The 17,753-nt window shown below is 34.9% G+C and overlaps 2 protein-coding genes and 1 long non-coding RNA gene across 3 annotated transcripts; 2 read left to right on the top strand and 1 right to left on the bottom strand.

Annotated features, from left to right (window-relative positions):
* Nucleotides 1-310: 310 nt before the first annotated feature.
* On the top strand, nucleotides 311-2,720 carry LOC145597437 (33 kDa ribonucleoprotein, chloroplastic-like). Its single transcript, XM_081653602.1, has 4 exons — nucleotides 311-839; nucleotides 929-1,030; nucleotides 1,935-2,243; nucleotides 2,362-2,720. Exons 1-4 carry the CDS (start codon nucleotides 384-386, stop codon nucleotides 2,446-2,448), a joined length of 954 nt encoding a protein of 317 aa, XP_081509728.1. The 5' UTR covers nucleotides 311-383; the 3' UTR covers nucleotides 2,449-2,720.
* A 34-nt stretch (nucleotides 2,721-2,754) lies between these two features.
* On the bottom strand, nucleotides 2,755-15,112 carry LOC145597436 (uncharacterized). The gene is made up of 12 exons (XM_081653601.1): nucleotides 15,008-15,112; nucleotides 14,899-14,919; nucleotides 14,706-14,806; nucleotides 14,464-14,521; nucleotides 14,328-14,371; nucleotides 14,109-14,189; nucleotides 12,852-12,922; nucleotides 12,628-12,738; nucleotides 5,286-5,368; nucleotides 4,319-4,535; nucleotides 3,320-3,403; nucleotides 2,755-3,115 (listed from the first exon to the last, which is right to left on the bottom strand). The coding sequence occupies exons 1-12, from the start codon at nucleotides 15,033-15,035 to the stop codon at nucleotides 3,049-3,051; spliced, it is 966 nt and encodes a 321-aa protein (XP_081509727.1). The 5' UTR covers nucleotides 15,036-15,112; the 3' UTR covers nucleotides 2,755-3,048.
* Nucleotides 15,113-15,183: 71 nt separating this feature from the next.
* On the top strand, nucleotides 15,184-16,763 carry LOC145598655 (uncharacterized). Its single transcript, XR_014103594.1, has 2 exons — nucleotides 15,184-15,457; nucleotides 16,341-16,763. It is a non-coding gene; the product is annotated as an uncharacterized LOC145598655 (long non-coding RNA).
* Nucleotides 16,764-17,753: the final 990 nt, after the last annotated feature.

Raw genomic sequence — 17,753 nt, forward strand, 5'->3', positions numbered from 1 at the left:
GCTTCAGGGTCTACAAATCAGTACATGGAGTTATTTCACTAGGTAGTGATTCAATACCTAGTTGTTTGCTCCTTAGTCATGTTTACTTTTATTTGAGTGGAATTGAAAAAAAAAAAAAAAAAGTCGTGAGACCTAAATTAACTTTTACGGAGTATTAAAGTTATGATCTTATAGGGTCAAAGGCTTTTATACTATTGCCATATTGAGACAATTTTTAATAGACATCTCTATATGTAAAATGGAGCAAATAATTAGGAACGAAGAGAGTAATTGAAAATAAACAGCATATATCAACAACCTTATCCATAAACAAAACAAAAGTTGTGAGGGAAACAATTCACAACCAACAGCCAATTTCCCAAGCCAGCATCCCCTGCATAGCAATGGCGGCAGCAGCATCTCTTTCCACCATTGTTACACCTGCAACCTCCTCTTCTTCTCTCTCTTTCATCCCTTCTGAAAACTCCTTCACCTATTTCTCACCTAAACCAAAACCCTTCCACAAAACCCTCACTCTTAAATCCCAGAATTTCATTCTATCTCCTCTCCCTCTTCTCTTCCCTCTCCACCTCTGCCACTCTTCCTCAGGTTTCAACGATATCGAAAACCCGATAACCGATGAATCAGAAGAGAACCCAAATGAGTTAGAGCTAGAGCAAGAGCAAGAACTACAGCAAATTCAAGAGCAAGATGAATTAGAAGAAATTTTAAATTTAGAAAATAAAGGGGTTGATTCAGTTGATGATTGCAGGCTATTTGTTGGAAATTTGCCTTATTCTATGACTTCTGATCAATTGTCTGAAGTTTTTGCTGAAGCTGGTCAAGTACGGTTCATTGAGGTATAATACTCTCTTCTTAATTTTTATTTTTTGTAATTTTGGAAATTCTGGTTTTTAATTTTTTTTTTATTCATTGCACAAATTATCAGATAATATATGATAAGGTAACTGATAGGAGCAGAGGGTTTGGATTTGTAACCATGGGAAGTGTTGACGAGGCGAAAGAGGCCATTCGAATGTTTGATGGTTCTGTAAGTTCCTCTACATGTTCTCTTTTGTGGCACCTATATTTTGCAAGTTTCTGTCTGTTAATTATCTTGCTTATAGAACTCAATGTTTTTCACAATTTATATTATACACTCGGGTGAGTATGTATTTGACTGTTATGTTGTCAAACTACTCCACTCCACTCCACTAGAAGGCTTAACTTTGAGCAGTGACACCTTGATACAGTCTTCGAATTAGTCTAAAGGATATTAGGACAGACCACTTCTTGGAAACAATCATGTCCATTGTCCAAGCAATCCTTGGATTCACACTGTTCTCGCGGTCTATGTTCTATAGCCTGGGTAACACCAACATTGCTGTTTGATTGTCCTAAATGAAAGTGCAGAGAGTGAATGTTTGAGACATGGCAAACTGGCTATCCAGAGTAGTACAGTATATGACCCTTATTAATTATATGCTTTTTGAGGTTCGTTTGTTTTCAAGAACTGATTTTATGCAAAGTGCTTGACGATTTAGAAATTTAAATTGATAGTGCTGATTTAGAAACAATTAGAACTGGTTTAGGTGAGACTGGAGACTGACCAAGGACCTTTACATAAGTTAAGCCAACTGTGGCTTCCTCTTGTTCTTCATGAGTACCGGAACCTCTTCTGTTGTGTACAACGATCTTAATGTTGGCTGGGAACTTCTGAAACATAGCTGATGAACAAAAGCATTGGCTGGGTGTATTGGCTAAGAGGTAGCAAAACTAGTTTTGCAGATGCTAAGTTGACAAAAAATGCATGGAGTAGTCCAATCATCAATTCAGTATGCTGTATTAAGGCTTCAGTATAAAGAGCTGTACCTTGTTTTGATGGCATTACAAAATTAATGACAATCACCTATGTTATTAAATTTCCCCCTTAGTAATTAAGAAATATTTGGCAGCAAGTTGGAGGCCGAACTGTGAGGGTGAACTTTCCAGAAGTACCAAGAGGTGGTGAGAGGAAAGTAATGGGGCCAAAACTTCAAAGCAGCAACGTAGGTTATGTGGATACTCCTCACAAGCTCTATGCTGGTAATCTTGGATGGGGAGTTACATCACAAGGACTCCGAGAAGCCTTTGCAAACCAAGAAGGTTTTCTGAGTGCTAAGGTGATATATGAGAGAGCAAGTGGAAGATCTCGAGGTTTTGGTTTTATCACATTCTCAACTGCTGAGGCTGCAGATTCTGCTCTCACTAATATGAATGGAGTGGTAAGAACCCTTGAAATTTTGTCTTTCGGATCCTTGATAATAATATCATGAATTTGAAGCGTACGACTTTTTAGTTCTCAGTTGGGTATGCTCTGATTTTGCATCTTTTTTGCTCTAGGAACTGGAAGGACGACCTTTACGATTGAATATGGCATCTGACAGAGCTCGCTCTAATACTGAAGCTTATGCTGAGCAGAGTGCATAAATTTCATCTGTTGTCCCTTGAAAAAAAAAAAAGTAATGCTGAAATGCTATTTGACTGATTTACCACAATGATAAAGATCAAGGAACAATTTCTAGAGGAATTATTCAATCAGGCTTCTTCCATTTTGATCACATTAAGTTGTAGGTCATATATTCTTGTACGCGTAGAGTATAGCTTTGAGGTGTAAATGTAGCTAAATTTTTTCGTGTAATACTTATTGTACTTTGTATAATTCAAATTCTCAAGATAAATGTGTATCCAGTTTACTGTTATCTGATTAAGCTTCATAATAATTCTGAATGTACAACTCCACAGAGCCCTTGTTTTTTTCCAGCTGATTTCTTTTCCAAATTTATTGCAAATAAAAAGATATATTGGACCGTTTTACAACAAAGGAGTTTTAACTTCCAAGATTCAATATGAACATCAAAGTAACAATTTTGGTTTCACTACTTAAGCAACAAGCCCCAGAGTTTAATTCTTGGTGTGAAACCTTCAGTCACTAGCCCAGACGGATCTTGCTTCTTCATATGCGGCAAGAAGGTTAATCCCCGATGCCCACAAGCCACCTGGTATGTTAAGTGGGTTGATTGAAGTTCTTCACTGGCTCTCCTTACCAGTGAGTAGGGCATCAGCAGCAGAGTCTAAATCATGAGGAAAAAAGACCCTGTATCATACAGCAGAGCAGATTTAGGACTACAGTACAATACTATAATGCATCTACAAGTAGGGCATCCGCGCTGTTATACTTGTAATAATGCATATGGTCTTGTGGAAGATGAGAGATTTAATCTTGAATGCAAGATAGTGTCAATTTAAATTGTTACCTTAAAGAAGCGCAAATATATAATTCAATGCCCACAAAATTTACCTGCAAGTGTTGTGGTACACATTCTGACTCAGCTGATTTATGTCGGCAATACCCTTGCAGCCAGCAACCACCTCGAGGACTTGCCTGCAATACAGGGGGATCACACTTATAGACCAACAACAATATCAAGAAAAAAGCCACAACAATGATCATAAGCAACAAAGAATGATTTCAAAAATGACCCATCATAAGTAGAGAGTATAATTAGAGAGTCCCAGAAACTGATGTGTAAACAGCCTCTGGGAATTCAAACATAAATTCTACATAACTCACTTTATGAAGGGTGATAAAAAGAAACACACATAACAAACTTGAAAGCTATGGTGGTTACAAGATGCATAGAAAGCAAACGGACAAATAATAATATAAAATATAGAAGCAGTATGCTGGACACAGAATCAGCAGTAAACTAGTGCTATATGCTGCTTTGGATAAATTTTCTTGTGAGTGATAATAAAAGAAAAGAAAATTCTAACACTAGAAAAATGTTTGCACCACAAGCCAGGATTTACATGATTATCTAACTAGACAACCAAACACTCTTTCCTAATTTGCAATTGGTAGCTAGATCATATTTGCAACATCATCTGAAGAAGATCATACATCTACATTTAGCTAATAATGACTCAGGACATATCAACATGCTACTGTTTATCTCCACAATTTTATCTTATGAACACCTAAGATTAAGAAAACCAAAAACTGCACGACAATAATGTATCAACAGCACTACATCATTACATTGTACAAACCAGTCTGAAGCAAGTGTTGCTTGAGAGCAATTGAAAAAAGGTGCATACAAATATATCTAGATAAACAAAATAGCAAACACCAAAGACAAAGAACTAGGTACATTTTAATAAAAATAAAATAAAAATGAGACTGAATAAAAGGATATTGAATGCTTGTAACAAATGCAGCATAGTGAACATGAATCACTCGAAGTAAAACGCATCACGACCACATGAAATTGTAACTTAAGAATTGAATGACACTAACCGAACCAAGCAGGGTTCATTTCTCCCTTTGACAAGGCACTCCGAATCATATTTCTCTTTCTTTTTCGATGGCCATGTCGACTTAACCATTTTAATTCCTGCATGAGTGTTCTTAATATCACAATATGGCGAGTCAGTCTCAATCATCATTCTCTCAACAGGTATTCCCTTCACCACCTCCAGATTCTCAGTCGTCTTCAGTGAGCAACCATTGACCCCTGTTTGTGAATGTCAAAAGTGAAGAATCTCAGGTCAAGGGTTTTGATACTGCTTGAAGCAAACAGTCATGCATGGAAGGAACCGACAAAATTCATTAGCAAAGTCTGACTTTCATATTAAACAACATATGAATTATTAAGTAATATTTACAATAATTTCATAGCTTAAAGATTGAATAACTATACCAATTCTAAATAAGCAACTTCAACCACATCACATGAGGATAGTAACAGGAAATGGATTTTGGATTTCAAACACAAACAATGGAAAAAGAAAACTAGATTTGGAACTTTGGGAAAGCAAAGTGGACAATACAGGGGAAACGATGCAGAATCCTCACTGTATAGGAAATGGTAAGTACAAGTTTAGGTTAACCTACTTAGTGTTTCCGTAGTTGAGTCAGTTAGGTACAGAAGCAGCAGAGGCCTTATCAATTACCCTCCCATTCCCCAACAGGCTACCCCTTAAGTTATCAAGAGTCCATTAATATTCTTCAGGAAACTAGAATGTGCATGAGTGTACAGGATTTACTGAAAAGGCCAAAAAAAATTTAATATAAACTGCCATGCCTTATTTAAGTTTCCAAATTGGTCAATAACTGCAACGTATGTCACATTGTCAATTATCAACTACTTTTCTCACTGTGTATTGATATTCTATTGATCAATTCTAGAAGTTTGCTCTACTAATGTCTGAAACCCAAAAAATGAAACATAATAGAAGCTCGCTCTGGAAGTTAGTGTATTCACCAATGTACAAATTACTGAAAGAAAGTAGTTTATCACGATCTTCTGCACTTCCAGTGAAGGAATGAGCAACTCCAGATAAGAATCTACAAGCAAAGAATGTAACAATGACATCAAATTCTGCATCTATAGAGAGCATAGACAACTGAAACCCATCAGCAACTAAATACATGTAGATTGCATGCTATATTTTATAAACATTGCAATACAGAAAACAACAAATCTCCTGCATCAGCTTATCATCCGTGTAAGTATTCTTCTCTCAACTATTTGACTCGTGATCAAGTTTCAGTATACCTTACAATCAAGAACCAGTAAGATTGCTGCTGTCCAAGTTAGGATATGAATTGTCACAAGTATATAGACATCTTGTCAGTTGTAATACCACAAATTTTTTTATCACCGGGTTGATGATTAATTGATTACAGCCAAATAAAAATTTGTCAGTACTCAGTAAGAGTGCAAACAAATTGAGTTGAGTATTATTGTTGCATTGGCATGTTTAGGTCATTTTCGGGGCAAAACGAGGGCGAGGGAGACCGAAAATGACTTGGTTGGAAGGAGTAAGGAAGGATATGAAGTATATGGATTTGCATGAGGATGAAGCATTGGATCGTAAGGGATGGAGGAGGAAGATTTATGTCGATGACTACACGGAATAATCAGATTTGGTTCATGTTAGCCGACCCCACTTATGGGATTAAGGCTTTGATTGATTGGCATGTTCAGGTTCACATACTGAATATTGTTCTCAACTTAGACAAAATTTTAACCTTTACCATTCTGAATTCAGCTCAATTTAATTTTATAGACTAATAGTGAACTAGACTTCTCTTACAAATTCAACTAAAAATTCTAAACCATAATATAGAAATGGAAAGTTTGGACTGAAAACAATAGGAACTAAAGCATAAAATCCATATATCATCTGCTGAGAGCATCATAAGGGCAACTAACATCTTGAGTTTATAGGAAGAGAGCTAGATCTTTTTCGTACTAGCCATTTATATTTTGATCACCATTACTTACACGGCCCATTTAGTAAATATATGAAAGTGGAAGTACTCATATATTAGTAAAAGAGAGTTGAATGGCAATGTCCATAGTAATGGTTGTCTACCCTAAAATTTTGATTTTTCTCCATGAACTTTTATTATTATATTATAGCCCCTCTAAAGGGCATTGGCATGAGACCCTTCATACAAAATTACATACTTACCATTTCTGGTAGGAAATGGGATTAGGGTGTTCTTTTCCTGATTCATTACCATTGAATTCAATCTTTAAAAGAAAAAAACACCAATCTTTAAAAGAAAAAACATGATAATCTAATGAATTCAATCTCAAGGGTGAGTACCTTCTGCGCATCAGGACAAAATATTGAATGACAAGGGTGAGCTATATTTGGGGTTAATTAATGACGGACATAACTACACAAGATATTAAAGAATGAGTGTATAAAATACATTTTTGTGTAGTCAAATCAATCTTTTCTAAGTGACATTGGTCTAAAATTTGGATACCCTTGAAGTTACCTCTTTCTCCACCGGAGGTGGCATCAACAGAAGAGCGGGAGTAAGTTGATTCAGCGGCACAGGTTGGCATACGTGGCAGGATAATACCTGAAAAAAGAAGATAGACAGTTAATGCCTCTCAAGTAGTCAATTAGTACAAAATATTAAAATTCAAAACTTACTTTATAGCAGTTAAAAGTTTGAGATTCCAATCATCAAGCCTTTTAGCACAGTACTTCTAGAGTGAAAGACTGTATTGACTTTGTAACGTAGGACGAATGCACGGAATCCTTTCGAAAACTACTACGTCCAACACAGATTAACATCAATTGAAAACCAGTGTCACTTTCATTCAAAGTGGATTTGGAGTCGGTCAAAGCTTTTTTTAGATGACCAAGTGCAACTACAGGCCAATTCAGAGAATTGACCTTCCTCCAAATCATCTGCTAAATCAAAAAATCTTGAATTAACGGTTTGGTAGCAGGGCAAAGGAATTGGTCGATGATGTACAAGGTGCAAAGTTTTTAAAAGATCACCTTATCCTCCTTTTTTTCAATGTTCATCATGATGATATGCTACCTACGTGCAGGCAGGCAGCTTTCTTTTTTTTAATATTAAAGGGGAGAGGTAAAAAGGGAGAGATGAACAACTGGCAAGGAAGAGATATCGATCACGGTCCTGGTATCTTCAATACCAAGGACCGAAGCCACCTCCTGGCTGCAAATTTGCATTCTCGTAGACTGGTTGAAGACAAAGCTTGTCCCATCAAACACATAACAAAGTTCTAGTACCAGAGGCCCACTAGCCTCTCGGTCGTTCGTTAGATTTATCAAGTTCTTAAATATGGATGAACTTAATAAATCTGTTTTGTTTATTCTCTTCAAAGCCTTAACTAGCTCCATAATCTTACCAAGGCTTGTAGCAAATTTCATTTTTGACGAATTTCACTCATTTTGACAATATTCCAATACAACTGAATACATTAGACATTAGATTTAAATTAGTGTTCATATATTAGTGTTCACAATTCAGTATTCATATAATCATATCCTTCATAAATCACAAAACCTCCAAAATCATAATTCATGAAGAATAAGATTTGGGCTATAAATACCTCTTCTAAAGCCCAATTAAAGCACAATAATACTGAATTGGAGGTTTAGTGATTTATGAAGAATATGATTATATGAATACTGAATTGTGAACACTGATATATGAACACTAATTTAAATCCAATGTCTAATGTATTCAGTTGTATTGGAATATTGTCAGAATGAGTTAAGTTCGTCAAAAAATGAAATGTGCTACAAGCCTTGGTAAAATCGGCAAAATGACCCCGTAACTTCGGGAGAAGGAGAATAGAAATCAGAAGCACGACCGGAGTCTTCGTGGTGTGGAGCTAGTTAAGGCTTTGAAGAGAACAAACAAAACAGATTTATTAAGTTCTTCCATATTTAAGAACTTGATAAATCTAAAAAACGAGACGCTAGTGGGCCTATGGCACTAGAACTTTGTGATGTGTTTGATGGGACAAGCTTTGTCTTCAACCAGTCTACGAGAATGCAAATTTGCAGCCACGAAGTGGCTTCGGTCCTTGGTATTGAAGATATCGGGAGCGTGATCGATATCTCTTCCTTGCCCTTCATCTCTCCCTTCTTACCTCTCCCCTTAATAATAAAAAAAAAAGAAAGTTGTCTTAGGCAGCATATCATCACGATGAACATTGAAAAAAAGGAGGATGAGGTGATCTTTCAAAAACTTTGCACCTTGTATATCAACAACCAATTCCTTTGCCCTAGTACCCGCTACCAAACTGTTAATTCAAGATCTTTTGATTTAGCGGATGATTTGGAGAAGGTCAATTCTAAGTTGTACTTGGTCATCTAAAAAAAGCTTTGACCGACTCCAAATCCACTTTGAATGAAAGTGAAACTGAAAAACAGCGTGTTTTCGATGGTTGTTCACCCGTTTTGGACGTGGTAGTTTTCGAAAGGATTCCGTGCATTCGTCCTACGTTACAAAGTCAATACAGTCTTCCACTCGAGAAGTATTGTAATAAAAGGCTTGATGTTTGGAATCTCAAACTTTTAACTGCTGATAAAATAAGTTTTGAATTTGAATATTTTGTATTAATTGACTGCTTAAGAGGCATTAACCGCGTGTCTTCTTTTTTCAGCTTTTTTTAGATATTATCTTGCCAAACTGTGCCGCTGAATCAACTTACTCCCGCTCTTGTGTTGATGCCACCTCCGGTGGAGAATGAGGTAACTTCAAGGGTATCCAAATTTTAGACCAATGTCACTTAGAAAAGATTGATTTGACTACACAAAGATGTATTTTATACTTTCATTCCTCAATATCTTGTTGATAACTTGTTATTTGATATGATTAGGGTGATTTTAGACCTTGTTTACTCGATATATTAGCATTTTGGTTCACTTCTATCCTATTTTCGTTCAATTTTTGTGTATCCCTTGCTTCACGGGTTGTTAGTGTTTTGTTGAATTTTTAGGTCCAAAGACGATCATTTGAAGCATATGGATGATAAACCGAGGTTAGAAGCCGTGACAAAGGAGCAAAACCGAAGAAAATGTGAAGAGAAGGGCCTAGAAGACCCTGCACGGCCGTGCCATGTCCTGCACGACCGTGGAGTGTCCCAGCAAAACAAAGCTACTGCCTGATTTGGCACGGGCGTGCAAGGCTTCAGCATGTCCGTGCAAGTCAGACAACACGTCCGTGCCAGAAGATGCACGACCGTGCAGCTCACTTGGCCCAAATCAGTTTCAAAACTGATTCTACTGTTCAAAGTTGCACGTCCGTGCCAAATGTGGCACGTCCGTGCAGATTTTCCTGGCCAAATCAGTAGCAAGACTGATTCACCCCTCTGCATCTGCACGGCCGTGCTTAGGGTGGCACGTCCGTGCTACTTAGGCTGCCTTGGCACGTCCGTGCGTACCTGTAGCCGTGCCCTACTCTTGTTTTCTCCGTCCTTTTTATTTGAGGGTCATATAAATACCCCCTCTTTGCTCAATTGTACGGCATCCAAGTTTTTAGAGCTTTTCTCTTAGTTAGTAATTGTAGAAACACAAATATTCTCAAATCATTAGTTAGATTATAATTATTAGCTTGGAAATTTCATTCTCAATCATTGTAGAAGACAAGTTCCACCATTGTTATTCAAGTTCAAGCTTCTAGTAATATTTTTCTCACTCTTCTTTTCCATTTTAATTGCTTGATTGTTAATTTTCTTGTTTAATTCTTGTATGCTTAGATTGTTAATTAGCATAATTCTTAGTTTAATTATGCTCATGAATTGTTTGAAATCCTTAATTGCTTTAACCTCCATGGATTGTGAGTAGTCTAATTTTCTAGGGTTTGGGTAAAACCCTCGATGTAGTCACTAATTACTTGTTGCATGTGCTAATTTGGTAATTGTTGGGTGTTAATTAGTTGAGCTTAAGTGGTTTAATTGTTTAGTTCTTGTATATGGCCATTGCTAGAACTATTATCCAAGCTTCCTCAACGAAGGATCGAGAGATGAACTTGAGTTAGCTCCCTTATGCTTGATTGACTTGAAATGCCATGAGAATAGGAATTTCTAGTCAAGGGAATGTTTATGTCATCGTGATTATACTTTAACACTTGTTTTGTGCTTTGTAACCACGAGAGTAGGTTGTATTCATGATTCAAGTAATCCCTTCCTCTAGCCTGAGAGAGTAGTTGGGTGCTTTAGATGATTTTCCCTATTTTATCCCTTATTTTACCTTGTTTGTGCATGCTAATCGTGATTTGTGATGAAGTTGAGTGGTATAACCCGAGCCCTAGAATCCTCTAAATATTGTTAATCTCCCCCTAGTTTTAGTTGACTTGAACTAGTACTTGTTACATAAAACCAAACCAATTTCGACTTCATTTAGCTTATTTATGCGGAGTATTTCAGTGGTTGATTCAACGCCTCTCTTGGCTTCGACCCTTTCTTACCCTTGCTATTAGCTAGTGAGACCAAGATAGGACTTTATCTTTGGTAGGCTCGACGACGGCCTATCACTTATGTAGTTATGTCCGTCATTAATTAACCCCAAATATAGCTCACCCTTAGATTGAATTCAATATTTTGTCCTGATGCGCAGAAGGTACTCACCCTTGAGATTGAGTTCATTAGATTATCATGTTTTTTCTTTTAAAGATTGGTGTCTTATCTTTTATATATTATATATTATCCCTGTTTCTTAGCCGATCACTTGCACATTTGAGCTTTTCAAAGCCAATTTCTACTAATAATTTCTTCTCTAGTATGGTTTGGAATTTAATTTGAGTTTTGTAGGAATCCAAAAGTTTTAAGTTGCTTTCTACTATTAAAAGAGGCCAAAGATTATTGAATGAAGTTTCTAGATTTGCCCAACCAAGGCGGAGACTATGCCGGACAAAGAAGCGCGAAATTGCACATTTCCACCCCCATTGCTTGATTAGGCGGGATTGCCCCGGTGAGACTAGGTAAAGTACAAAGGGGTGCAGGAGTGCAGCACATGGAGAATTTGGCACATCACACACGCAACCGATAACCCAGGAAGACCGAAATGAGCTAGTTTTCAGTGCAACAATTCTACAAAGAGAGGTTTACCATTTTCCTTCGCATGCCTAACCGAATGAGGTTGGCCGGTGTGACCACGTGAAGCTTCATTGGAGGCAATTTTTCCTATGTTCGGACTTTTAAGATTTGGGCTATAAATACCCCTTCTAAAGCCCAATTAAAGCACAATAAGACTTATTATTAGTTTTCTAAATTGCTTAGAACCCTAGTTTTCTCTCTTGGTTACTTAAATTAATCACTTGAAGTTTGAAGCTTACTTTTCAATATTAATTCCCCGATTTTTCTCATAGTTTGGCATTGTTATAAACACCATCACTTATTTATTCTTATATACAATCATATTTTCATTGTTTAGACTTGAACTTGATATAAATAATATGTGTGAGAAGTCTCCCTATTCGAGATTAAGATTAATGCATGATATATTTCTTGAAATTCCCCAGTAGATGACCTAATAAACTAATTGATTGTGCAAATGTCAATACTAGATTAGGGATAATTGGTATTGTCATAATTCCATCATCTTGACCACAACATAAGTTAGGTTTTGACGGATTTGATTATTTCAATTAAGGGTATGAAATTCTCTATGGGAGTAGGTAAAACGGATTGTTAGGAAGATAAAGTATTTAGATTAATGTCTTAAATTTGCACGATTCAACGAGATTAGGTTTGAATGTCGATTAGGAAAGCCATTGCATACTCGGGAGACATTTCCTGACAGACTCATAGTTTATCAATGTTTATACCAGAATCTTTTGAAATGATTATATTTGTGGTGATGCCTAATCTTGGAGGTTCTTTATCACTGAATTTATTCCCTTAGAATTTACAGTAAAGTTCTTAGTTTAGTTCAATCTTCCTTGTGTTGATTTTTGGCACTTGATTGAGTCAAATAACTGGTTTGATTCCTTGGTCTTTTGGGATTCGATCGTTAATTGCCCCCATCTATATAGTACGAGGTCCATTAAGGTTATTTTTGTTAGGTACATCAGACACATAATTACCATTACCACCAAATTAAATATTATTGCCTTTGAAACGGGGTGTCAAAGTTTAGGAATTCCCTTATAATACTTCACTTACAGTTTTCAGGATCATAAATAAGTAAATAACTATGGCTTATACTAGGTCCAGCACAGCAATCACTTATATGTTACGGAAATATAAGATAGATGCAATAACAATAAGTAAGATCATACTCTAATAAGACAGGAAAGGCACAAAGATAATAATGTACCTGCTTTTATTGTGATCAAGAATATCACAGAAATCTGCTGCAGCTTCACGCATATGCAGGAACATTGGCAGCTTCATAGCATTTGCCAATTCAAATTGTTTCTCAAAATACCTAAGACCAAAGACAAATTAAAAACTAGCTCATTTTCACATGACAAAAAGTAACCAGTTAGGAAAAAAAAAAAAAAACACAATTCCACCAAGGATTAAATAGAAGTAACGTACTTCTTTTGGATATCAGCTTGACAAAACTGAAGTCTGTCGTAGTCCAGTCCACATTCACCTATCGCCACAACCTTAAATAGTAAATCATAAATATAAAGCACAAAATCATTACAAGTCAATCAAAGAACCATCATCCCAAGTATCTAAGGGGAGTAGAACCATCAATAAATTGTCAGAGAAATCAGCTCCCCCCGCTCCCCCCCCCCCCCCCCCCCCCCCCCCCGAAAAAAAAAAAAAAGGGATAAACCTAAGAAAGTGATGCTCCAACAGTCTAATGTGAAAACAGAAAATGAATAAGATAAATTACAAAGTCACAAAAAGGAGGTTAAAGAGAAAATATGATACACAATAAACTTTGAATAACATTGAGCAAGTTTACACAATTAAGTCAAAGAAGCAGTCTAAATTAATAGTTTGTTTATTTGTATCAGAAGGTATATACAGCTTAGCTACAAAGAAATTAGCCATGATACTCACAAATATCACAATGACCAACAAAGGGTCAAAGTTAGTATCTCTATAATGCATCTACAACAAAGTCAACTAGAAATGACTGATATATAGGAGACAAATACACTAAAAAGAAGATTACAATGGGCAAAGAACGGAACATATTGCTTTTACATGACCTCATCTAGCTATATTCTATTGATGATGTGCATACACTCGAAAAATTACTCAATCCGTTATTAAAATAATAGCAACATTTTCCTTATTTTGAATAACGAAGTTTCACATTAAGTGCAACATTAATATCTTTGACTAATAGGTTTCTCTATCTGTCTCTTCATACCATGGGTCCCCATTTTTATCTCTCTTCTCATTACATAAGCTCCTAAAGTCTTGTAATTCCCCCAATGTTGTAATTAGTAAGGAACAAAGGAAGTATTCGATCTTAGTACGCATGATGAAACTTGATCGATTGAGCTAAATGTTTCAGATTAGTTAGCGTTCATATATTGCTGACTACTAGCATCAAGAGTTCAAAACAAAAAAGAAAGCTTCGGTTACATTAGATAAAATTCTTTTAACATAAAAAGTGACCACATTGCTTTTGAGAGGACTGGTGAAATATAGCATTATTTCGTGGACAGAATGATATAGTTACACAGAATTTGAGTGCTGATCAAAAAGCAAACATAGTGTACCCCAAAAAAACCAACAAGTCCCAGTAAGATAAGCACATAATCAAGCTCCAAAATCATATACTCGCCACTAACCCAAATGAAATTCCAGTTGAAAAAAATTGGTCCCTACCTTTCCCTTCTCGACTCCCTCCTTAGCTAGGGATAGAAGTGCTTGAAAATGCTTTTCAGGATCACCACTTTCTTCGAATTCCTAGAAGTAATATGACATTTCACCCAAATAAATCACTCAAATTAAACTCAAGCAAGCATAATCATCTAACTTATCATCATATTGTAAGTTACAATAGCTAGATCACTTGAAAGCTATGTGAAACAAATAATGACATACATTGCATCTAGTTGGGTGCACCCCAACAGTACAAAATAGCATTCCTGAAAAGATCAACACCATAATTTATTAAACTTTATTTACTAATCCTAACTACAATGTTCAATCCAAGAAACTAATGATAATAGATCAAAACCATCAGTTTCTGCAATTGCTAGAGCTTTCTTTGACTCTTCAAGGGATCCCCCTGTCACCTAAACCCAATAAAAACTGAAATTATTTCCACAAAAATAAACATTAATTTCATGGTAATTACAGCACAATTAATCAATATACAAAAAAAAACCCAGATAAGAATTGGAGACAAATTACAGATTTCAATGGAAAACAGAAAATGGGTATCCCACAAAAATTAGGAAAAAAAAAAGGATGAATTACAATTATTCGATCAACTCCAGCGCTCCAAGCTCTGCTCAAAACAGTTTGAATATCTGGGACATGACAATGCTTGCCATGATAAATTCCCTTAAACATGCCATCTACAAATTACAGAATTTTGACCAAATGATTAGATGATAAAATGAGGGAAGAAGAATGAAATGAACACCAAGTGTTTGATAAAATGCCTGACCTGTGAAATTAACTGCTATATCTGTTGAAGGAGAGAATAATGATTAAAATATGAAATTGTTGGTAGTTTAGCTAAAAATTACATGAAGAGAGTATAAATCATGACTTGCCTATCATCCGTAGTGTAGGAGCGGCCATTGGTAGAGGCGCAAATTTAATTACTTTGAACTTTGAAGAACAGATTCTTCAATTCTCTCTTCAGTGGTGGATTTGGATATATATATATATATATATATATATATATATATATATATATATATATATATATATATATATATAGGGAGTGGATCATGTGAAAACAAGGCTTAAGCCGTAAACTGAAAACATTAAATCCTGACCGTATATTATGATCTGATGGCTAATACATCACTTAACTGAATTTATTGAGCGTGATATTATATACGGAGTACTATGCGGATATAATTACTCTGTACATTTTCTCTCTCCTCATTCTCTCTCCTCACCCATTCTAGAATTTTGGAGTACGATTTTGCGATTAATTTGCTACAATTTTATCTGCGACTATTGTGATTCAACTTGTATTTAGCTTCCAGTATCTTGTAAGTTTATCCGCCTCTTTTCTGTAATTATTTTTCGATTTTGGTTAGGTTAACTATCATGTTAATTTGATTTTACTGGTTATCGTACTTATCGATCAATTTGTTTTTCGCTGTTAATTGATTTGTTTCTTTCCTTTGATTATTAATCAATTTGTTTGTCGATTGTTCAATTCCTGCAATGTTTAGATTCTTTGCATCAGTGTTAATTTTGTTAATTTTTAGTGTAATTCTACTAAAATTAAGTTGAAATAAAATTATAATGGTGGAAATCCAAAGTGGCTAGTTCTTAGTGTAATTTAATGATTATTTGAGATTTCAGATTTTTGATCTTTCTAGAAGCTAATGTTACAACAATTTTTCAAACGATCAAGTAAAATTTTTTGCATCTCTACAAGTCAAAGTTCTTATCTCTCCTATTTTTTAGTTTAATTTTTGACTATTTTTTTCAAATTGTTTTTTTAGTTTCGATTTCAATTTTAGTTTTGCAGTAGTAGTTTTGAGTTGAATTTTGTGTAATTTTGCTTGATTTTGGTAGATTAGGTTGTAAGCGTAAGTTTTTCTCGATACTCTTACTCATGTTGTTCTTAACCTTATTTGGAGCACATTTTTGTGTTTGTTGCCAATAATATTATGATCTTAAGCAGCAGTGAGAAAACAAAGGTTCTGTTGAAGTTGTGGGTTGTCAAATATATATTTCAGAGTACTTTGCATATGGATTGTATTGTGTTTGTGTTGAGTATAGGAGGAGAGAGATTAGCATGCCTAGGTTTTGGGTAATTATGTGTGATTCAACTTAATGGTATGGCATTCTTTGAGATTCATTTCATTTGGACTATTGTGTTGCGGTGGTTATTGTGATAACTGATCCTGTGAAATGGTGGAGGTTGGTTGTGGATTTGAAGGTTGCGACTTGCGAGGTGGATGAACTACATGACTGGCTAGGCGAATGAAGGTGGCTCGTGGTTGTTGCGGGAATGCGTAGCTACTATATGTATATAACCATCTTTATGTTAATATTGTAACATTGGTGTAGTTAACTTATTTTTATATATATAGTGACCTTTATTTTTGTGTGTAGACCTTTATGTAAATGGAGTCAAAAACTCGAAGTCGATATAGTTACCTTATTTCTATACATAGTGACCTTTATGTAGATGGAGTCAAAAACTCAAAGTTGATATAGTTACCTTTGTACATAGTGACCTTTATGTAAATGTTGTCAAATTTGATATAGTTACCTTATTTTTGTATATAATGACCTTTGTGTAAATATCGTCAAAATTAATATAGTTACGTTATTTTTATATATAGTGACTCTATGTAAATGTCGTCAATTAAGATAAAGTTACCTTATTTTAGTATCTAGTACCCTTTAAAACGGCTAAATTGGTTATATGTAAGGTTGGAAAGATCTTTAGAGCTTTTAAATCGTCTGATCTTTTGTGCTAATAATGAATGGTTGAGATTTGCTGTTTTCAGCATAAGCCTTGTTTTCAACATAAGTCTTGTTTTCAGCGGAACCACCCCGTATATATATATATATATATATATAGGCTCTCGTGAGAATTTGTCTTATGTGAGAACACTTTTTATGTTTTAAATTTAACTCTTATGTTCTAAATTTTAAATCTGATGTTCTAAACTTTTCCTTAGGTGTTCTAAATTAAATCAAATGTTCTAATTTAGTACTCACATGTTCTAAATCATAAATTAGTTAAGTTTGATATCATAAATTTTAAAAAAAACTTGTTCCAAAATTTTAACTTATATATTCTAAATTTTAAAACGTGTGTTCAAAGACTTTTAATTATATGTTCCAGATTTTAAAGCGTATGTTCTATTTTTTTACTCGTATATTCTAAATTTTTTACTCACACATTCTATATTCTATATTACTTTGTTCTAAATTTTTATTCACATGTTCATAATCTTAAATCAGATTCTCATGTTTAAAATTTCATCAAGCAAATTTAATAAATATTTAATCATTTGTTCTAATTCTTAAATCAGATGTTCTAAAAATATTACTCACACTGATGTTCTAAATTATTACTCATATGTTCTAAATTTTAATTTGAGTCACATGTTATAATTTTTTACTCGTATGTTCTAAATTTGTAATTATATGTTCTAAATTTAAGATCAGTTCTCATATAAGTACAAATTCTCACATATGGGCCTATTCTCACCGGATAGGTCCATATGTGAGAATTCATACTTATATGAGAACTGATCTAAAATTTAGAACATGCGAGTTAAAATTTAGAACATGTAACTCAAATTAAAATTTTGAACA

This window comes from Chenopodium album, chromosome 20 (genome assembly GCF_948465745.1).
Source record: "Chenopodium album chromosome 20, dcCheAlbu1.1, whole genome shotgun sequence".
In the NCBI taxonomy this organism is placed as follows: Eukaryota; Viridiplantae; Streptophyta; class Magnoliopsida; order Caryophyllales; family Amaranthaceae; genus Chenopodium; species Chenopodium album.

What these genes read in the sequence shown, in the direction of transcription:
- LOC145597437 (XM_081653602.1), top strand. Translation starts at nt 384, where the DNA reads ATGGCGGCAGCAGCATCTCTTTCCACCATTGTTACACCTGCAACCTCC. An exon ending in GTCAAGTACGGTTCATTGAG is followed by an intron (nt 840 to 928) that starts GTATAATACTCT and finishes ACAAATTATCAG; the next exon opens with ATAATATATGATAAGGTAAC. An exon ending in TTCGAATGTTTGATGGTTCT is followed by an intron (nt 1,031 to 1,934) that starts GTAAGTTCCTCT and finishes AATATTTGGCAG; the next exon opens with CAAGTTGGAGGCCGAACTGT.
- LOC145597436 (XM_081653601.1), bottom strand. Translation starts at nt 15,035, where the DNA reads ATGGCCGCTCCTACACTACGGATGATAG. An exon ending in AGCAATTGCAGAAACTGATG is followed by an intron (nt 14,372 to 14,463) that starts GTTTTGATCTAT and finishes TGATCTTTTCAG; the next exon opens with GAATGCTATTTTGTACTGTT. An exon ending in CAAGCTGATATCCAAAAGAA is followed by an intron (nt 12,739 to 12,851) that starts GTACGTTACTTC and finishes CTTTGGTCTTAG; the next exon opens with GTATTTTGAGAAACAATTTG.